This window comes from Corvus moneduloides, chromosome 2 (assembly GCF_009650955.1).
Source record: "Corvus moneduloides isolate bCorMon1 chromosome 2, bCorMon1.pri, whole genome shotgun sequence".
In the NCBI taxonomy this organism is placed as follows: Eukaryota; Metazoa; Chordata; class Aves; order Passeriformes; family Corvidae; genus Corvus; species Corvus moneduloides.
In genome coordinates this window covers 36,517,685-36,537,708 of record NC_045477.1, presented here as the reverse complement: position 1 = coordinate 36,537,708, position 20,024 = coordinate 36,517,685, and the positions used below count along the sequence as shown (strand labels likewise).

The following is a 20,024-nucleotide window of genomic DNA, read 5'->3' as shown; positions in this document are numbered from 1 at the left end:
TTCCAAACCTGTATAAGATTGGATGATCCACAGCATAAAAAAGAATTTAAGAACATAAGTTCAAAGTAAAAGCCTCAAATGTCAAAAAGTATGATGATGAGATAATTCTGTTTTAGAATCAAGCATAAGAGTATTTTCAAAACTTCTGAGAATTATGAAATTATCAGCAATTTGTTTCATCAGAAGAGTAGTCCACACCTCTTGTCACACTAATACTGTATGGATAGACACTCAGTTGTAACACCCTGCACCATTCCAGCCTAATGGATACTCTGATTTACTGTCAGAAAGAGAGAAAAAAATCCAAATAATTGTGTAGCCGGTCAGAGGCAAGTGGCCTCTTCATGACATTGCTGGCCTGAACATTAGGTGGAGCCATCTGCACAATGCCTCTTCAGACCTCAGTTGTGGTGGCACTTTATCATCGATACCATCTTGTGTTTAGGTATTTCCTCCCAAATTAAAGTACCTTTCCCAGTCAACTTAATCTGTGTAAACAATGGGAAGGCATTAAAGTAAAACTGGTTTGTGTATATCACTAGATTCTTTCCTGAAAAATTCTACATTGTCAATGTCTTGGTTTTTGTTTGTCACAGTATCAATTGCACCTTTATTTTACACTTCCCCATGCCATATTATTTATTACAATTTCATTTCTTGTATGAGGTTAGGGAAATGAAAAAAAAAAAAGGTGAAGTAATGCAGTATGTGATCGATTTATTTAAGGAAAATGGTGTTTTGCTAGTATGCTCAGGCCCAAAATTATTGCTGTTTTCTTACACCAAGGTTCATAGAATTATAGAATTGTTGAATGGCTGGGGTTGGAAGGGACCTTCAATATCATCTAGCTCCAACCCCCTGCCATGTGCAGAGACACATGCTTTGCCTTTGCTCTCCACATTAGCCATGTAGACCTAATTTTACCTCATGTGCCATGACTACATAGACTAAATTACAGTTCACTTTTGTCCGTCTTTGACATTTCTGTCTCAGAATATGAAGTAGCTGTGTTTCCAATAAGCAGTCATCCCTCAAGGCTGGGTATCATTCAGTCCACACACCAAGGTCTCTACCAGCCATCTGCAGCACATGAACTGCTGTTCTACCCCTACTGCATACTGCCATAATTTCAAACACAGTATTTTTTCAAGATGAGCTTTTTCCTATTTATTTACCCAGTAGTATTTCCTTCTTGCCCTTCCTGTCCCTACAACAGCCTCAAGAAAACCAAAACTATGGCAACATAACAAACACAATACATTGCTAAATTTTTCTCCCACTGCACTGGAGAAGCTGTTTTTCTTATGAGTATATATTCTTGGCTGGGCAAGTGTCAGCAAACACTGTTGTAAGCTTTGTGTCACTGCCCACTCACAGACCACATGAGCAGCTCAGTGTCAGTGGTGTTTCCTTGCATATTATATTCAGAAGGAATGCCTGCTTTGCTCTCTCCAACAGCTGGTTTTCACAATGTTTGTTCATGTCTTTGAGACCACCACGGGTCTGTTGAATTTGCTTCATGTAGGCTACTCGTAAGATTCACAGGATATTGCAGAGGGGGAAGGCTACATGGACTGATAGCTTGATAGTAAGAGACTTATATCTCTGGAGAAACATACTAAACAATAATTTGTGGTAGAATGTAGCAGTTATTTCACCTGTGACAAACCAGCAATCGTGAGATTGTGGTTGCACAACCCTACATTGTGTCCACCTTCCTGGGAAGCGTGTTCAGCTCCTCTCTCCATCCAGTCAGGATAGAAATTGATCTGTCAGTAAGTTCCTTAGAAGTTATTCTGAGCTACTTCTCTTTCAGTCTCATCAGTACTTCTGTTCTACTACATAGAAATCATCAAAATGTTCTTGTGGCACTTGGGGACGTTGTTTAGTGGTGGAGTTTGCAGTGCTGGGTTAATGGTTGGACTCAATGGCATTAGAGGTCTTTTTCCAGCCTAAGGATTCTATTTCCAAGCTTAATGGTCTAACCACCAAATTGTTTAGTCATGTCCCTTCATATTTCCATTGAATAAATTGATTCAAACAGGATTTTAAAAAAAAAATAATATCAGCTTATTACCTACAAGGAAAGGAATGCCAAAAAGAGATCTGATGATGAATATTTTCTTCATTTTATTAAGTGGTATAAACAAATATTCATGCCAGGATGTTGAATACAACAGGAACTAAGAATCATCATCCAATAAACCCTTGGAACCCTTTGTTGAGGTACTCAGAGTTCTGGCTGATACTGACAAACAAAAATAAGTGAATTTATTCTGGTTTGTTAAGAATAAACAGGACAGTCTTTAACACTTAATTTAAAAAAAAAGTGAAATAAACAAAAGTACTGTGACCATACAGTAAATCTTATTTTAAGCAACACAGATTTAAAAATAATAAAATAAAATACTCTGTGTAAACAGTAAATTTTTATTTAATTATCACAGAGTTGCAATCAAATGAAAGTATTTTAAATATCCAGGTTTTGTACTGTCGGTGACTTTGGCTGAAAGGGTTATCTGGTCAGAAAAATCACAACATCTTCATTTCAAATTGATTGGAATTAAATGGAGTAGAAAAAGTATTTCAGTAGTTTTTGAAATTGAAATGAATTTAAATTGGCATGCAATTGGCATCTACTAAACTTTTAAATGTCTCTCAAGGTGGAGGATAGAAAAGAGGGTTTTTTCTATTTTTTTCTTCATATTGCTTCCTTTCCCCTGCTCCTTTTGAAGCCTCTGAGACTGCTAGTATTGGACTATACGGTGCAATTTTGAAAATTTCTTGTAAGCGTTCTTTTATGTACTGCTTTTTCTCTCAGTGTATTCTGGATGGCATTTGTTTTCAACTTTACACATTGACTACTTGTATTTTTAAGCAAATTTCTAATGCAGAAGGCAATTACACACTTAGGGTACATATCACCCATGGGCCTCATTCTATTTTCGTCAAGGCAAATCTCTGTCAACTCAATACAACAAAGGAGCCATAAAAGTGCTGTTCAATGAGAATCAGGTCCACTTGAACAGAGAAACTAGGCAAAATTAAATGGTACTGATCTAATGGTCTTCATATCTGTGAGTTCTCTCACATTATTTTAATAATGTTCTTCCTCCACATGGGTTTGCACAGTGTCAAGAAATCTCAGCAATATTTATGCTGAGAGAAATTACTTCTTTTAATAACAAAATACCAAGAGATGGTAAAGAAGCTTTTTGTCTACTTGGTTTGAAAGTGGTATAGTAAATTGTTATGATTTACATTCTTATCTTCACCCAAATTAAAATGATCCTAATGACCACTTCAAATAAGACTTTTATTGCTTTATGCTGCTGACATAAGTCCTCACCCATTAAAATGGTAGAACATGTGAGCTGGTGTTTGCTAAACTTATTCAAATTCTTCTTCTGGGCCTTGACCTCATGTAAAATTTTTCTGCTGAACACCTTTAGAGAGAGATTTCTAGATTTGATGAGCTTTGGTCTGAGTATAGTAAAGCAAGTTCTATCATGTCTGTGTGCATGGCAACACAGAAATCAATCCCTCACTGTGGGAGTTACGGTCACTTACTTAAAATGTCTAACTCCAAGCTCTGGGCAACTCAAGTAGTTGATGTAAAATTAGTTGAGAGCATAGATGTGCATTTGCTTTTGAAAATGATGGTTCTAAGTCTGTAGAAATGAGAAATACAAACTGCTTTTGCAAAAGAAATCATAAAATCATAGAATGGCTTGGGTTGGAAGGGACACCTTCCACTAGACCAGGTTTTCCAAAGAGACCAAATTGCTTAAAGAAATATAACAGTGGATGTCACTCTGTTTTCAGATTACTTTGTGCCACCAAGATGTAAATATATCCCTGTGTCAACTTGCTCTGATTCTTGTAAGAGATTTGTGATTTGCTGCAGTGACAAATCCTTTTGTCCAGACTTCTCAAATCTTGTGATGTACATATTGCATCTTATCCCTGAGGTGGCGGCACATTTAATGTGACACACTCTTTTCAAGAATAAGGCAGTTTTGAATGCTGCAAAGCAAGACACAGTCAGGCTGCACAGCCTTTGACACAGTCTCTTCCTGTGATGACAATGACTGTCTAGTGATGTTCTTTCTCTGACAGTCATGAGAGTGTGTGCCTACTTCCTCAAGCAGTTGACTCAAAGAACGTCATGTTTACAACTCATGACACCTAAATTATTCTGAACTGGGCTTTAGAAGATGAAGGGCTTATAAAGCTGCTCTATAATTCAATTCTGTGTATATCCATGGCTAATACCAATGTGAGTGGAAGGCATGAGCTAGTCATCACACATATTGTCTGAGGGCAGGCACTGAAGCAATTAGAGGGATATATCTTGATCTGAGCACAAGGCAGTCCTGACTGATGTCAGTGGTAAAGCTTCAGCAGATTTCAGCAGGAGGAGAATTTCAGTATATTTACACTGCTTGTGTCATGGCTTGGTTCCCTTTGCCATATTTGGCTCTTTTTGCTGAGCAGGATGCTAAAAAAATTACTGAAATTACTGATTCCCTAGGGGACTGTGAATATTAATGTATTTGTATTTTTGATTAATTTTGTGCTAATTATAACATTTATGGGCTTGAAATTACTTATTCTTTCTCTGAAAAAAATCCTACATAACATCTGTCATTTTAAAACTTTTGCACAGGCAGACTTTGTTATGTATTGTACGACTAGAAATTTTATATTAGCCCCTCTAGATTTACTAGAGCATGCATCACACTCTGGAGATTTAAGACTTTTTAGAAAGTAATAGTCTGCTTACCTCTGTGCTATTAGACCAGTGGAACCTTTCTAGGTATGCATGGTTTTAAAATACGTTCTAAAATACAAATAATATTGTTAACATATCACCCTTGCCTTTCTGTTCTGTGTTCAAAGGTTCACCACAAAGTTACTGATTAGTCATAAACAAATTCTCTCCAAAGTAATAAGGTTTAGTGTTAACATATGCATTGCTATTAAGAGTAACTACTGAAATATATGTACTTATGCTTCTTTAAATTTTATTTTGTGTGGTCTAAATTTTTAACTCATTTTTGTCTAATGTTTATTCCTCTGTAGAATACCTAGATATGTTCATTTATACTGATTTACTCATACCGTTGTTTATACATTAAGTATATTATTTATTACTGAAAATGTTGTTCTACGGAAACAATAAGAGGTAACACCTCAAGTGTTGTTTTGAATTACATTTCATAGCATAGTTTAATAACTTCATGAATACATGTTAAAAGCACATGACAGCTGGCATACAGACATGAGGCATTCTCTATTGCATGCTACTTTTTTCAGGCTAAAAATCCTGTAAATATGCTCATGAGAAATAAATATATATTTATGTATACATTTATAAATCATATGATTATATGTGCTAGATTTTCTATCAAGTGTAGAATGGCTTCACTTAAACCATTTTTTTGCCCATTTCTGAAATATTTTAAAGTAGTAAGGCTATCACAGTTATCTGTTCATTTGTGTCTGTGTTTGAATTTATTTTAAAGATTGTTGTAGCATATCCCTGAAAGTGGTGGCTGGATGTCTAATGGGGAATCATTCCACCACTGGCAGCCTCAGTAAATTATTATCATAAGATAACTCTGATTCAGAATAGGTTATTTTTCTCCCGGTGGACTTGACATAATGAAAAATCCTCTGAATCAATGCAAGCAATCATGAGAAGAAATGCAGCATTGGTTTCTATATCTGTGCTGCTGTAGAACAAACTGAGGATCTTCCTGCATTCAGGGTCATCCCAGAGATATTTCCCTTCCAGATCCATGGGATATACAGAAACTAGCTTTGTGACAGCATGTCAAGACAGTAGATATTCGCTTATTTTTTCTCCCAAGCCCTAATTTCTGTTCATGACTTCTTTTCATATTTGTTTATATAGGCTTTGTAGATTACATGATATTATGTAGCAATGGACTTTTTGGTGCCCTGAAGCTATCCTGAAGTTTGGCATTCTGGAGGAGATAAAAATCAGTATTTTTGCAGTAAAATTACATATGAAATTGGTTTAGACATGAACCATTTCTTTTTCCTTTCCTATTTTTCTGCTGTTGCTGACATTATGTAACTGGTGGCTTTTAGGCTGTCACTAGGAGAAGTTTACAGTTTGAGGAGCTTAGAGTGAATTATAAATATGACTCAACAGCATTAATATCGTTAAAAAGAAAAGCTGCTGCTATATTTTGAAAATGCACTTCAAGGATATGAAGTAATCTTTTTACCCTGTAAAAAAGCAGTGATGGAAGCAGTCCTTGATGTCTGATGGCCAGTTCCCAAACACATTTTACATTTTCCTACAGGGCACATCCCTTCCTTTGGTTTTACTCTCTTTTGACCATGCTTATTTAATGCAAAATCTGAAGAAAAATGCTCTCTACTCCTCTTTTCACAATATGTTGTCATGAAAAGCTTGCTTTCTCCTCCCTCCCTGCCCCTTATTAAAGGCTTATCAGTTTCCCCTGATAGCTCTAGGGAGGAGACTGGAGACAGTGTGGGAACTGCTTGCTGGGAATGTGGACAAGCATTAGCTTTGGATAGGACATCCCTACATCCCTACATCTATATGGATCACAACAGCACACTCCATCACTGCCTTCTCATCTTTAGCCCACAGAGCTCTCATTTTGATTCTCACTGACAGCAGCACCCAAGTCATGTCCTTGACACTGTCAGCATTATCAGAGCATCCCAAGGTAGCACTGAGTCTGCAGGGACAAGGACCAGCTGGACACTTCGGGAGGAATGCCACCCTGAGTGACAGCAAATTTAGAAAACATCTCATCAAAGGAAAGTTGGATACAACTGGGTTTATTCGGTCTACACAAACCTCAAAACCTTTACAAAGAATTGATCTAGAGTGAATGCAGTAAAAAAGTAAGGGACTTAAACTGTAGCACAACTTTACATTTAATCCTAGGAAAACCAAGTTGTCTAATATTCTTCTTGGAAATATGTCAAATATTTTCCTTCTCTTCATGAAAGAATTATTTGCGAATCAAGAGAGCATACTGAACAATTTCTGTATTCTTGGTGTTTTCAGGACTAACTTTCAGGCAAATTTCTCTTCAATTCAGAGACACCCCATATGACTTATATTTATGGATTTAACTTCAGTTAGAATGATCAACTTTGACATCTTGCAAGTGTGAAGAAATAGGAATCACACATTGGAAATTGTATTTTGTTATACACCCGAATACAGTCAGGCTGAATTACTTTGCAGTTCTGAACTACAGATGAACACAGCTGCAAAACTCTCTGTTTTCATGCAAATTAGATGTTGCTATAGGCTACCGATCCCTCAAGTTGCCATCACAACCTTTCTCAGCTTGGGGAAGTTTGGATACTCAGCAAGTAATTAGTACCAATAATCCCCTGTGTAAGGTATCTGCCAAATTCACTGCATAGCTACTTCTTCTAGCTGTTGTCTTGTAGAAAACAGTGTGCCATACTGCCTAAAAATAATCAGGAAATTTATTTCCTTTGAATTACACTTAAATTTATTTTGTCTCTATAATATGCATCAAAAGGAAGAAAAAAATGGGGGTCTGCAATCTAAAAAAAGCCAGGCAGCAAAACAAGAATTCACTGCATGCAGTTATTATAAAATGAACTCATCTAAATGCAACAGTTTACAGCTGCTCAGCAAAAGCTATTCCACCCTCCCCTCAATGTTAACCAAACAAATTTACCTTTGAAAGACCAATAGTGCTTTGAGAAGAGCGTGAGGAGACTTTAATACTTTTAGAACTCTTAAAATATAGGAAAAAAACCTTGAAAGAGCAGAGAAATACAGTGAAATGAAAATTAAAGACAGCCGTTTAGACAAAAGCTCCTACACAGGTGGAGAAATATATTTTCAAATGCTATCGGTCAGATTTTTGGCAGGAGAGTGATTAGATGTGGGCAGAACAGCAGCTTCCATCACCATTATGTGGCCTGCCTACAAACAGGTTTTTGCATAACAAAAGAAAGACCAGTCTACAGCCTAGTAAATGCACTCATTAACTGTAATAGCGTTAGCTATAGCTTGAAAGGGACTTAGCAGAAAAAGAAATCAGCTCAACTGATTCCAAGACCCTGCTGCATTTTCAATGTAGAAAATAAGTAGAACTGTTTGCAAAAGGGAGTCTATTTTTGTTGTACACGTGTCTCTTAGTATTTTGTCTAATCTTAGAAACAGAGGTTTAGAATATGTGCTAAATTTTCCATGCAGTTTTCACAGGAATCATAAAGCTACATTTGCCAGCTCACTGGTACTGACTCACGACGTTTCATTGATCATTGTTTGTCCAGAGCCAACAACTGAAAACTGTCTTTCAGTGTAGTGAATCACTTAATGGACCAAATTAGTAGACAACTCTGTAGCTTTCTATGCTCTATAACACTGGGGTAAAAAGACAGGGCATCAGGTAACAAGGGGAGGATCTGCTGCAGAAACATGTCTTCCATCTGGTGTTCTGGATGTCCACCAGATTGCAGTTGTAGTTGGTTTAGCATTAGACCTCTCCCTGCTACATTCTCCCACCCAGGACTGGCAGCAGCCTAGAGCAGGCAACTCCACCATCCTAATTAGTTATTTAGTTATTTCCCAAAAAATCTTTATATCTTGATAGTATATTCTTAATAATACTGGATAGATCTTGATAGTATATACCTGATACCTTGATAGTTTATCAGCGATAATATATTTTTTTTAAGTGAGCAATAAACATACAATTTGTATTTACAACTCACTGTTGCCTAATTTATTAGTACAATAAAATTAAAATTAGTAGATTGTCAAACATCCAGAAAACAGTAACTGAAAAGGGTTGCAGTAGTTTTAGGGACTGTCAATTTGCACAGTGTACCTGTTTGTTCTGCCCCTCTTGTAGTATCCAACATATGCTCTTGCTAAATTTTGAGGCAGTCTATAGTTAATGGTCTTCAAATCACAGACTGTGTATTGTTTTCTACACATTTGATTCTCTGAACAGTAAAGTTCCAACTCTGTCAGGATACTGCATGGAATGAGACAAAACCATAACAGGCATTGGCGCTGTTCAGGAATACTTAAATCTGAAGCTGTATTTGAAGGATACTGTGGTACTGAATGGAAAAATAATCAATTGTAGTTTTTATTTAATCCTTTTTCAGCATAGCATTTTCTTCTTTGAACCTTTTTTAGTCCAACTGTCCCTAAAAAGTGGCAGAATTTCCCAACTTCCTTAGAAGGCTTCTCAAGAATCTGAAAATATTCACTGAAACCAATATTATAAATTCTATAGCTGAGATTTAAGAAATGAATTAAACAGTATAAAAACTTGTAATATTTAAAAATAAGATCCATGTCTATTTAGTGTGTAGGCATGTCAGTTTGTGCAAATCATTTTGCAGTTGTTCAAACATGATATCTTATTGTTGACTTATTGATTTTGTAGTTTCATTTCCCATGACAAAGGTGATTTGGACTATGGAAGTAACAAGTCTTAAATATAAGGTCAATATTACAGAACTAATGCTATGGATATTCAAAGCTGAGCAAGTGGCCTTAAACTGCCAAGCCTGTGTTTACTTCAGACTGTCAACCAAAATGTCTAAATTAGGGAACACAGAATTTCTTTTCTGTTTTGAAACCTCAAAGGATTATCTTAATTATACTGAGATAGTGTTACTTGGGGATTAGATGTAAAAACCTTCCTTTCACCCAGCAAAAGAGAGATAAAACAGTTTCATTTCCATTTAGAGTAATTTTGACCCAATACACACTCCTGCCTACCCTGACTGCATCACGTGAATTAACTGTGTGTATAGTCTAACACATGATTTATCCTAAATAAATTTCTCTTGCTTGTTGCTTCTCATAGCAACTACAAAGAGAGAAAAAATACAAAAATATGAATTGTGTAAAAATAAGTAAGGTAAAATATTGTGAGAAGCTGGGGAAGCTGCGAAGGAGGGGTATTATTTTAACTTTCTTTGTATTTTTGCTCGAATCTGCTGGGTTTTATGCAATCATCATTCCCAGATGTGTCAAATCTCAACATAAACTAATGCATAGTGGATGTCAAGAAGTCAGGTAGCCTACTGTCATCCCTCCACCAAGGCAGGGACATTTATATTAGATGGATGCTTGTCTATCTTGCTCTCTGACACTCCTAAGACTCTCCAAGCTATTCTAGTTCCTCATTCTCTCTACTGTGAGGAAACTTTCCTGGTGTCTAAGATGAGTCTTTTCAGTTCAGGTCCTGAATGCTTATGTCAATATGATAAACAATTTGTGATCTTTTTGCTGATGCTTTTGATGGACCTGAAGACAAATATCGGACCTGTCCCCTAGTATTGTGTTTGGTTCTTCAGGCTATAAATCTTCAGCTAATTAAATCCAGCCTGTTTTCTAGATCATCTTCTCACTTTTTGGTTCACCCTTTATCCCTGTCATTAACCACTAGCTTTTTTATGTATTCATTCTACCCTGTCTACCTACTCACTTTTACAAGCTTTTGGATAGTAGTTTAGCATTTGCTTTTCCACTTTGTTCATCAGAGGCTTTGTTATCTCTACATCATTTTCTGTACAATACACATTTTGAGTAGGTTTTATATAACATTCCTAAATGCTTTTTGCTCAAGTAGCGAAGCTGACATACTTATTTGAATGAGAAGCAGCTCTGTTGAAATAAGAAGCTCTCCTGCAGAAAAGTTGAGAAGGAGGGTTATGTAATATGAAGTTGTCATTTCCATCTTTTTTAATAATTTAAAGGTATAAAATGCTATCTCTGTTGCAAATCTTCTTAGAGGGAATAGCTAATCATAAAGTAATACTGTAAATTTTACAGCACCCTGCTGGATTAGATCTACAAAACTGTTCCTTTGAAAAGGATAAAGAAATTAATTGCAAGAAAACAAGCTTTTCTCTAGGTTTCTCTGAGACAACTCATAAAGATGGAATACTGACAGCATGGCTTTAATTCTTTTTAATTCTAGCCGGTTTAAAAAAAATCCCACACTACAAAACCTATCACTTCCTGCATTCAAAAACTTGTCAGGTTTTATGAGGGTGGATAAAACCACTTAAAAATTTGCCAAAGATTAAGATGAATCTTTTAAAGGAAAGGTTAAATCAGTCATAAATTTAAAACACCTTCTGTGGCTTTTATCACAAAACAACCCAGAACAGGTTTTAACTCTGTCCAGTAAATACTCCTGGATGTGGAGGGTGTTTGTCTTACTGAGCCTCTTGAGTGCTGTTGGGAACATCAGCACCTGTGTTCATCCCTAAGGTGGAAGGTAAATTTTCCAAGTGCTGCATTCAAGCTGAGCAGCAATGATCATCTTTTTCTTTTTGTGAATGAATATTTTACTCTTCTGTGCTGAGCAAATCAGTGCATTGGAAATCTGAATCATGTTTAATGGTTCCTTCATTTTGATTCCAGACGCTGGAATATTACTTTTCCCCTTGGTGAAGCTGCTATTTACTGACATTCCAGCTGTTCTAAGAAGATGTAGTCAAGAGTCCAGGCTTTGCTGAAACAGTGTCTTGCGCAGGAGTCACTCTCCAAGGGCTTTTGCTCTGTGTGAGTGCACAGCATAGGGAATGTGCTGGGGACCAAGTGTCTGCAGCAGGATTCCTGCCTGCTCTGCAGTACAGGAGAAAAGTTTAAGACAGGAAGTGAATGATCAAAATAGAACAACAGATCCACACACATAAAGGTCACCTACATCACTTATAGTATGACTAACCTACAGAAGGGCTAGCTGTAAACAAATCATGATGTTTTAAAATAAGACAAGTTGAGCTTATTTTTTATCCTTCAATTACTCAACTTTTAGGATTTAACGGTGCTCTCTATAGTCAACATCAGTGACTTTTTAGAGGGGGGAAAAGTGTAATCTGAGATTCTTCTACAAGACTCTAACTGTAAGACCTGGGGCTTTTGAAAAACTGAAATATCATGTTCATGATAAAACAGAAGAAATCTGCAATGCTCTAATGAGATATGTACATTTTTAGTGCTGAGTGAAACTGCATAAATGCCAGTACTTCCAAGAAAATCCATTGTGAAACTGGGGAGAGAGAAATTACCCTGAGAAGTTTGTGACATTTTGTTTGAATGGGGTTTTCATTTACTTGTCTCTCCTTGTGGTTAGAGTGTTGCAAGCTGAAAGGTTAACAGAAGGGGATTAAAATTCTGCGTGCAGTACGGTATCACACAGCTCCATAAAGCTCCAGCCACAAGCAACCAAGAAATAGGAGCAACACCTGGGTCTGCATAATGCTCTGCCCAGCTTCATTAGTCATGTCTGCAGAGAGCATTTATTACTTCAGATGCAATGCCATGTTGTCTCAGTGTTTCTGCTTGAGCAGTGCCAGCCCTTTCAAGACTTGCTTTGGGCTCTTTGTGCCGTGCTCCATCAAGAAGTATGGACATGGCCTGCAACACAGTCCTGCCCTTTGCACAGTAAGAGGTCCTGTCCTCAAAGTCACGTCCTCTCAGGTAAGAGTAGTGTAAACCCAGTGTCAGGGAAATGCTGAATCCAAGGTTTTCACCCCAGAGCTCAGTGAGGTTAAGTGATGCAGAGATGCACTTATACGCAGCATATTTCAGGATATGTGATTTTTAGTGTTGTTTCAATTACCTGACGTGGAGGATGTGGAATAGATAAGTAGAAGGTGCTGATGTCAAGCAAATAGAAGTAAAACACTGAATTATTCCTCGAGAAGAATTACAGGTGCTTTACAATACGCTGCTCAGAATCACAACTCCTAGTGTGTTTGCTCTTAGGCTCTAAATTTCAGTGTTAAGAAAGCTCTTTTCTTATTCCTTTGAATGGTTAATGTTTTACTTTTTCCATTACCCCTGTAGTGATGGCTGGGCAGACAGGTATGACGTGACAGAAGGGTACCAGAATGAAGCTGTTGGTGGGATAACGATCAAGCTCCAGTCTCCAGATGTGAAATGGTTTGATGATTACTACCTACAGCTTCGGCCAGAAACCAATCATCGAAATCCATGGTTTCAGGAATTTTGGCAGCACAGGTTCCAGTGCCGGTTGGAAGGGTTTCCTCAAGAGAACCCTAAATACAACAAGACTTGCACAAGTAAGTGAATTTATTACTTCTGCTGTGTGAAACCGTGTGAATGAAGGTCTGGTCTGATGCAGCATGGTCTGGTGAAATACTGAATTGGGTTGGAAGAAAAAGAAGCTGTAATTGCAATGTTTGCTTTTTTCAAAATGATGAAAAGCACAATTTTAAAAGTATTCAGATTTCTAAAGAAACAGATAGTGCTTCAGTATCCAACTGCTCTCTATATTTGAAAAACTCCACCTCCATAGGCATGTAAACATTTTCAAAAATGCTGCAAAACACGAAATGTGCCTTTTCAGAAGCAGAGCTAGACATAGTGCTTTGGCTCACAAGAGCAACGAGAGAGCTAAAAGTTATCTGAAGCCCTTATGGCAGTGATGATTTGTGAACTTCAGATAAAACACTAGGTGATTTGAAAGATGTCATTAGGTTTTCTTTCAGCCATGGATCATTTCAGGATGTGCCATTTTGAGCTGATCTATTTCATTCAATTGTACTAATTTTAGCAGAAACACCAACATCAATTTGTCATTTCTGCTCTACAGATAGATGTGGTACATTTTTCTGGGGTTTTGTTGGGGTTTTATTTATTATTTATTACTTCTGTTAATTGGTCTTTATTTCATGAAATGCCAAGCAATGCTAATGTTGTCTAATGTACTAATTAGTCTGCACGCTCTGTAGGCTCAGTCTTTCTCTTCCTTTTAAGTGAGAAGTCCCTGAGTTTGTAGTCCTCACTGGAATTAGCATTTACCCAGTTCTTTTGGTGTGTAAAATGCAGATTGTGATGTGAGGCAAGAGGCTGTGAACTGGCGCGCATCCCTCGCATTCTAAAGGGCATGGGGACCCGTGGCACCAGTCAAATGACAAGAGACACAGCAGGAACCAACAACTCAGTGCCTCAACAAGAAGACCCAGACTATCTGGAAGGAGTCCTTTGTTCAGGGTCCTTTCTTTGAGGCTAGGAGGATTGTTTCACAAGCCCTTTCTCATTGTCTGAAACTCTCTGGGCAAATTTTTCACTATTTCTGACCCTTGAGATATCACTAATACAATGGGTATCCTGTTAGTGTTGGGGGTAAGGTGGTGCTGTGCTGGGCCTTAGTCCAACCACAGCTCTAAACCCCAAGGGTTCTTCCTTCCTAAAAATATCAATATCTTCCACACACATGAGAGCAAGAAATGTCTTAAAGATCAGAGTCTTGGATTTACACAATACAAACCCCTACGTAAATCCCACTTAATGATCATAAGTCTTTCTTTTGATTTGGACAAGGTTGCAGGGGAAGTTGGTGACTGAGATGTAAATTGAATCTAGAAATCCCAAAATCTCAGCATACACCTTCAGCATCCATCTGACTTTTCCCATTATTTTTGTGCTGTTACCCACCCAACACAGTCTGAGACAGGTTTTATTTGCACTATTGACAGGTACTGCATATTGAGGAGCAAACTTCATTGATTTCCCCACGATAATGTGCACCTGTTTCCTGAGTTGTCAGTGCAGTGGGCATAGCTGGATGTAGGCTAATAAAGACCTGGTTTCCATCAGTGTGCCATGTAAAAAACCTATCAATTTGATTTTTCCTGGTTTCTTTTTTAACTTACCTTTTACCAACAATGCGAGAATTTAATTTATGTTTTGTATGAAAGATTGGTAACTATGAAATGTAAGTACCTAGAGAGTATTTTATGGTGCCTAAAATAAAATTCACCAGCACAGAAAAATTATCATGGGGGTGCAGGGAGATGTTATTTCATACATGATGTCACCCAGTCATGGATATAAGATAACTTAATTGTAAAGCTTGACTAATTTGTCATGAACAGCACTCATGGCTGGAAGCTTTCTCACAAAGAACCACAGCTCAAATAGGTTCCTTAAAGCTGGGAATGTCAGAGACACAAAAAAGAAAGTGCAAAAATCCAAATCTGCTGATTTTCAAATCATGACTAGAGAAAAAGACTATTTTCCAATTAGATTGCTCCAATTTCCTTTTCTTCAGTTTTATTGTAATATTCAATGCTGGACCATGATGGCTATAGTAAAAGAATAAAAACCAGATTATAATAGCTTTAATTCTTTCTTGTTGCTGTAGGGCAAAAAATGCTAATTCAGTTGTGTAATTTGCCAGGTTAACAACATTATGCTCGGCAGTCAGTTAAAACTGTCCATTTAATCAGGGTTGTCACATAGGAAGTTGTTATTCATCATATTACTTGGGTTTATAGTTTTGATTTTTTTCTAGACCATCAGTCAAAATTCATATAAAGAAAATTCAAAGTTTGGCCTGAAAGATGGCATGCAGATTTACTTAATGACATATTTTGTGCCATAAGTGCTAAGATGCTTATGCTGGTTTTCCCACAATAGCTCCAAAACTAGACAAAGGTGTAGGATAAAGTGAAGAAACTCAAAGTTACTCAACTCTGTGGATTAACCAGCAAGAAAGACATAAATATATTCACTAAGATTTGCAAGAGTGAGAAATTTTGATGGTGTGAGTTTAAGATCAAAATCAACATGAATACTTGAAATTGGCATGGTAGTTGTTATTTCGGCCTCATTTCTTATCACCCATATGAACTTGAAAGTTATGTCTTTTCAATTCCTATATTTCTATTTGTTTATATCAAGTACTCAGAGTTGTGAATCCTAAATTCCCTCAGTTCAGACAACTGTAAAGATAATACTTGCCCTCGATGGTCACAAGCATTTCACAGACTGTCCTAAGAGTTTCTGCATGATGATGAACTAGTTTTGGTTCTGATTTCACATGGTAAGAAAATTATTTCACAGGTCTACATCTTTTAGTTTATCTAAATAAATGCATGGTCGTCTCCAGAAGCTGCATTAAAAAAAAAACAAACCAAAACCCAAAACGCTCAAAAAAAATCAAGCTAAAAGTGTTTCTCAGGATTGCAATTAACGAGATTAAGTTTATTGAGAAATGCTGGAGAGAAATCAAAACCTATTTTTTACATCAAAAGTCAAGCAATTCTTTACTTCTTGATAATAATGATAAAAGGATAAACATGGAAACTGTATTACGATATTAGTAGAGGAGGTTCATATTAAATGAATGTGTCTTTATAAAAAAAAATAACCATTATATTAGTGGGAAACAAAATTAATTGTTCTCTGTAATCCAGTTGTGTTATCATGAAAACATAAAGAATGGCAAGCAGTGTAATCAAGTTTATTCAGTAAGAAGATAAGCACAGGAAGATATGGCTGAAATCTAAGTAATAACTGGCTTCACCTGTGCACCAGCTATGAATTTAGTTGTTAAAATCTCTGCATTTGCTTTGATGAAGCCTGCCTAGTAGAATACTAGGCTAAGTTTAACTCTGTGACAGAAAATACAAGAAGTCATAAATCATTGAAATCATCTCCAGTGACTTAAGAGTGTTTCTCTCACTTTTTAACATAAGCTATTCATAGACAGGTTCAGGGCAGGTATTATTATTAAGGAATACATGATTTAGTAAGATATACATAATAAAATTATGAAATCAGCTGAACAAAGAGAATCCAAAAAACAATAAAAAAAATGTTTTTCTCTATTCATTTCTATTAAGCACTAAAAAGTTTCCACCCATTCGCGTACACTTAGTTCCCACTGAGATGAAAATTTCAGCATCTAGCTCATTTTTCATTTGCAGATTAGAACATACTTGCTTAATCCAAATGGGTGTCACTGCTGTCATTGCTAAGAACATTGATTTTCTGCCCAGCTGGAGCACTACAGAAAGTGAGAAGTTCATAGACTTATCTGACTTGATTTTCAGTGTAATCAGTTCCATGCCACAGGAGATCTGCTACAAGCCGCCTGTAAAGAACAAGAGTCAGAACAAAGAACTTAAAATACATGTGTAAAAGGAGACATATAATGGCCTCCAAACACTAGGAATTTTACAAGATTTGGATTTGGTTTCACCTCTAGCACCAGTCAGAGATTTTTTTAATATCTATGACCATAGTTCAATGAAGTTCATAAATAGGTCTGCAAGCTGATCCGGATGAATAACTCAAGTCAACGACCACCTTCAGGTCTCAAAAGGCTAATCCAATCCTTTGGTATTGATTGTCTTTAGACCTTTGAAGACTAGACATTTTTGTGCATGCTTTCTTTCAGACAGAGTTCCCACCTCTAATTCCTAGTACTTTTTTATACTGGTGAGGGTGTTTTAAAAATCCATCTTAACACCAAGCAGAAGCAAAACCCAACATTAGCTAATTATGTGGTGAAGCTCTGGCTCAATGGACAGTGGCGGAAAAAGATAAATCCTCAAGGTCATCAGGAGCAGAAGAATATTTATTACATTTACCAGTCTGTTAAATTATTTATTTTGCCTGCACTGTTAAGTGATATTATTTTTCCCACGTTGTGAAAAAGCCAGAGGCAGGAATGGAGCAACATTTTTTTTTGGGGATACTCAAACACAGAGCAATACCAGAATACACATCCCAAGCATCTGTGATCTAAGTGATAGAGAATAAAAGTAAATAAATAGAGGCTGATGCTGCTGAAGCAGTGCAGTATCTTACTTTGATCGGCAAAGGTTACAGACTTAAGGAAAAAATAGCAGTTTCATGTAAAGGGAAGAGTGGGAGCAAGAATCTGGAAGGAGTTGATGGGTCACTTGTGCGGGTACAGCAGGGTCCTGACATTAAATACTGTGGTTCAAATAAGTGAAGTAGAAAACAAAGGGAAATTATGGAGGCTGGGTCATCACAGACAAAGGTCAGCCACAAACAAGACATAGAGGGCACTGAAAGTGAGGAAAGCAGCTTATGTATGACATGGCTGGGAGCAAGGACCCAGTTATAGGGTTTGTGGGGAAGAAGAACACACAGTGATGTACAGGTCTCCTGGTTACAGCTCCCATGGAAAGGAGATTTGCAGCAGCATTCTGAATGCATCTTAGCAGGATGCAAAAATCCCAAATTCCATTAATGATTTAACCATGTGGATTCTCTGAGATAAAAGTGCTTTTTCCGAGGGTGTAAAAACTCTCACTGAAGAAGGATGACCAACACATCTCCAAGCAGTTTAGAAGAAGACTAAGAATGAACAAGTTTATTTGCAGAAAGGGAGATTTGAGAAATTTGGGATAAATACAAGAAAAGTTTTGCAGCTTAAGGTACAAATGTGCACACAAAATGAAAGTGCAAAAAATACCTACCTGTTTGCTGAATCTCATCCAGCTCCAGCTGTTTATAACGGTTTCAGATGAACAGAAATTTGGTTTAACAAATGGCCCTTTTGGGTTTCCAGATAGAATGAAGGAATAAAACACGACTGTGTAGTCTTTTGCACTGCAACATGCAAATCTGTTGATTAAATGTAAGCTCAAATGCCAAAATTGGTTTAATCAGAACCCAGCCAACAAAACATAAGTGCTGTCAGAACTGAACAGTATTTTCCGTATTTCAAGGAATGTGTCACATTTAAACATCATATTCCTCAGACTTAGCTGTACTTTTATTTTTAGATTGCAAATAAAAGAAAAACAAATTTAGTTAAAATTAATTTCTTTAAATAAAGATAAATAAAACAATAATAATAAAATAATAAATAATAAAAAAATAATAAATAAATAAATTTTTTAAACAGTGAATTAGAAAGCATTTTAATTCTCCTGAATAAATCCTGTGTGTCATTCAATTTGATACTCATGCTTGGGCACTGGCAAGCTGAATTATGGTCCAGCCCTCGTTTTTATGCCCCACATATCAGACCTGGAACTCAAACACTGTTATCACTACTTTTACAGTGATGCCGGGTCAGATCCAGAAATTTCCAAAGGCAAATCAGCTGTAAGGCATAATACCAGATCTGAATTTTCTAGCAGCCTGATATAATCTGAGCCAGGAGCCCACACAGACATGTTGCTATTCTTTTGATTCAGAAAAGAAGCACTGTGACACTAAAAACTGCTATATACTCTGGTTTATATTTTTGAAAGCCTTTTTGATATAAATAGATCCTGATTTTAACACACCTGTAACTCAAACACTTTATTAGCTTGACTCTTCTCATTGTTGTTACAGAATTCATCAAACTCCTCCAAAATCTGACTACAAAACTACATTTGTTTTTCCTTCCCTTTATGTTCCCTGACTTCTTCCTTCAATATATTAGATGTATGTAATGATAAACCTAGTGTGACTTTCTTCTTTATATTACAATTCCTTTTCCCACTGCCTTTCTGAGCCTTGAAAACTATCTGGACCACGTCCTCTCTAGCCTTAAAAATTAAATTATCGTTAAATTTTACTCAGATTATATACATTTCATATTGGATGTTTCAATTGGAATAGCTCCTACCTTTTTTTTTCTCTCAGCAGTTCAACTTCCTGTATGGATTCAAATACTTCATATAAGCATGTTTGCATATACTGAGAGTTTTATACCATCATTTAATAAGCTTTTGCACCTGTAGCACAGTTGTGCTTTGTTGCAATTTGTGACCAAAGAAAATGAATTCTGTAGAGAAAGAATAGTACTGTTGTTAAGAAAATGATATGGAGAAATAGGTATCTATTTACTTACCTTCTCCTAGGACCACCTGTTGCTGTTACTCTTTTTGCTGATTGTAGTGAACTTGACAAGAGAAAGCCAGACTTCTGCTGCCTTTGTGGGCACCCAGGGATGAAGGTCAACCTCCTGTCAGATTTGTGAGAGCTCTGAGAATGCCTTGGACACTCAGGCTCAGATAGTTGTAAAACACCAAAGTCAACTAAGTACACCGAAAATACCTTTTGAAAGTCTTCTCTGAATTTTAGGGCGCTGAATTTGGTCTCAGTTATTCTCAATATTTCAGTGCTATTCGATATGTAAAGTGTAACAGTGCTGGTATCGGCTTTCAGTTGAGAAGAGTGAAAGTTAGAACTGGTCAAAAGCATT

The 20,024-nt window shown here is 36.8% G+C and overlaps 1 protein-coding gene across 1 annotated transcript in view; it reads left to right on the top strand.

Moving 5' to 3' along the window:
• Positions 1-20,024, top strand: part of GRM5 (glutamate metabotropic receptor 5) — a 246,074-nt gene that overhangs the window by 170,164 nt on the left and 55,886 nt on the right. Inside the window, 1 exon segment of the mRNA XM_032099124.1 lies at positions 12,887-13,122. Coding sequence (XP_031955015.1) covers positions 12,887-13,122 — 236 coding nt within the window.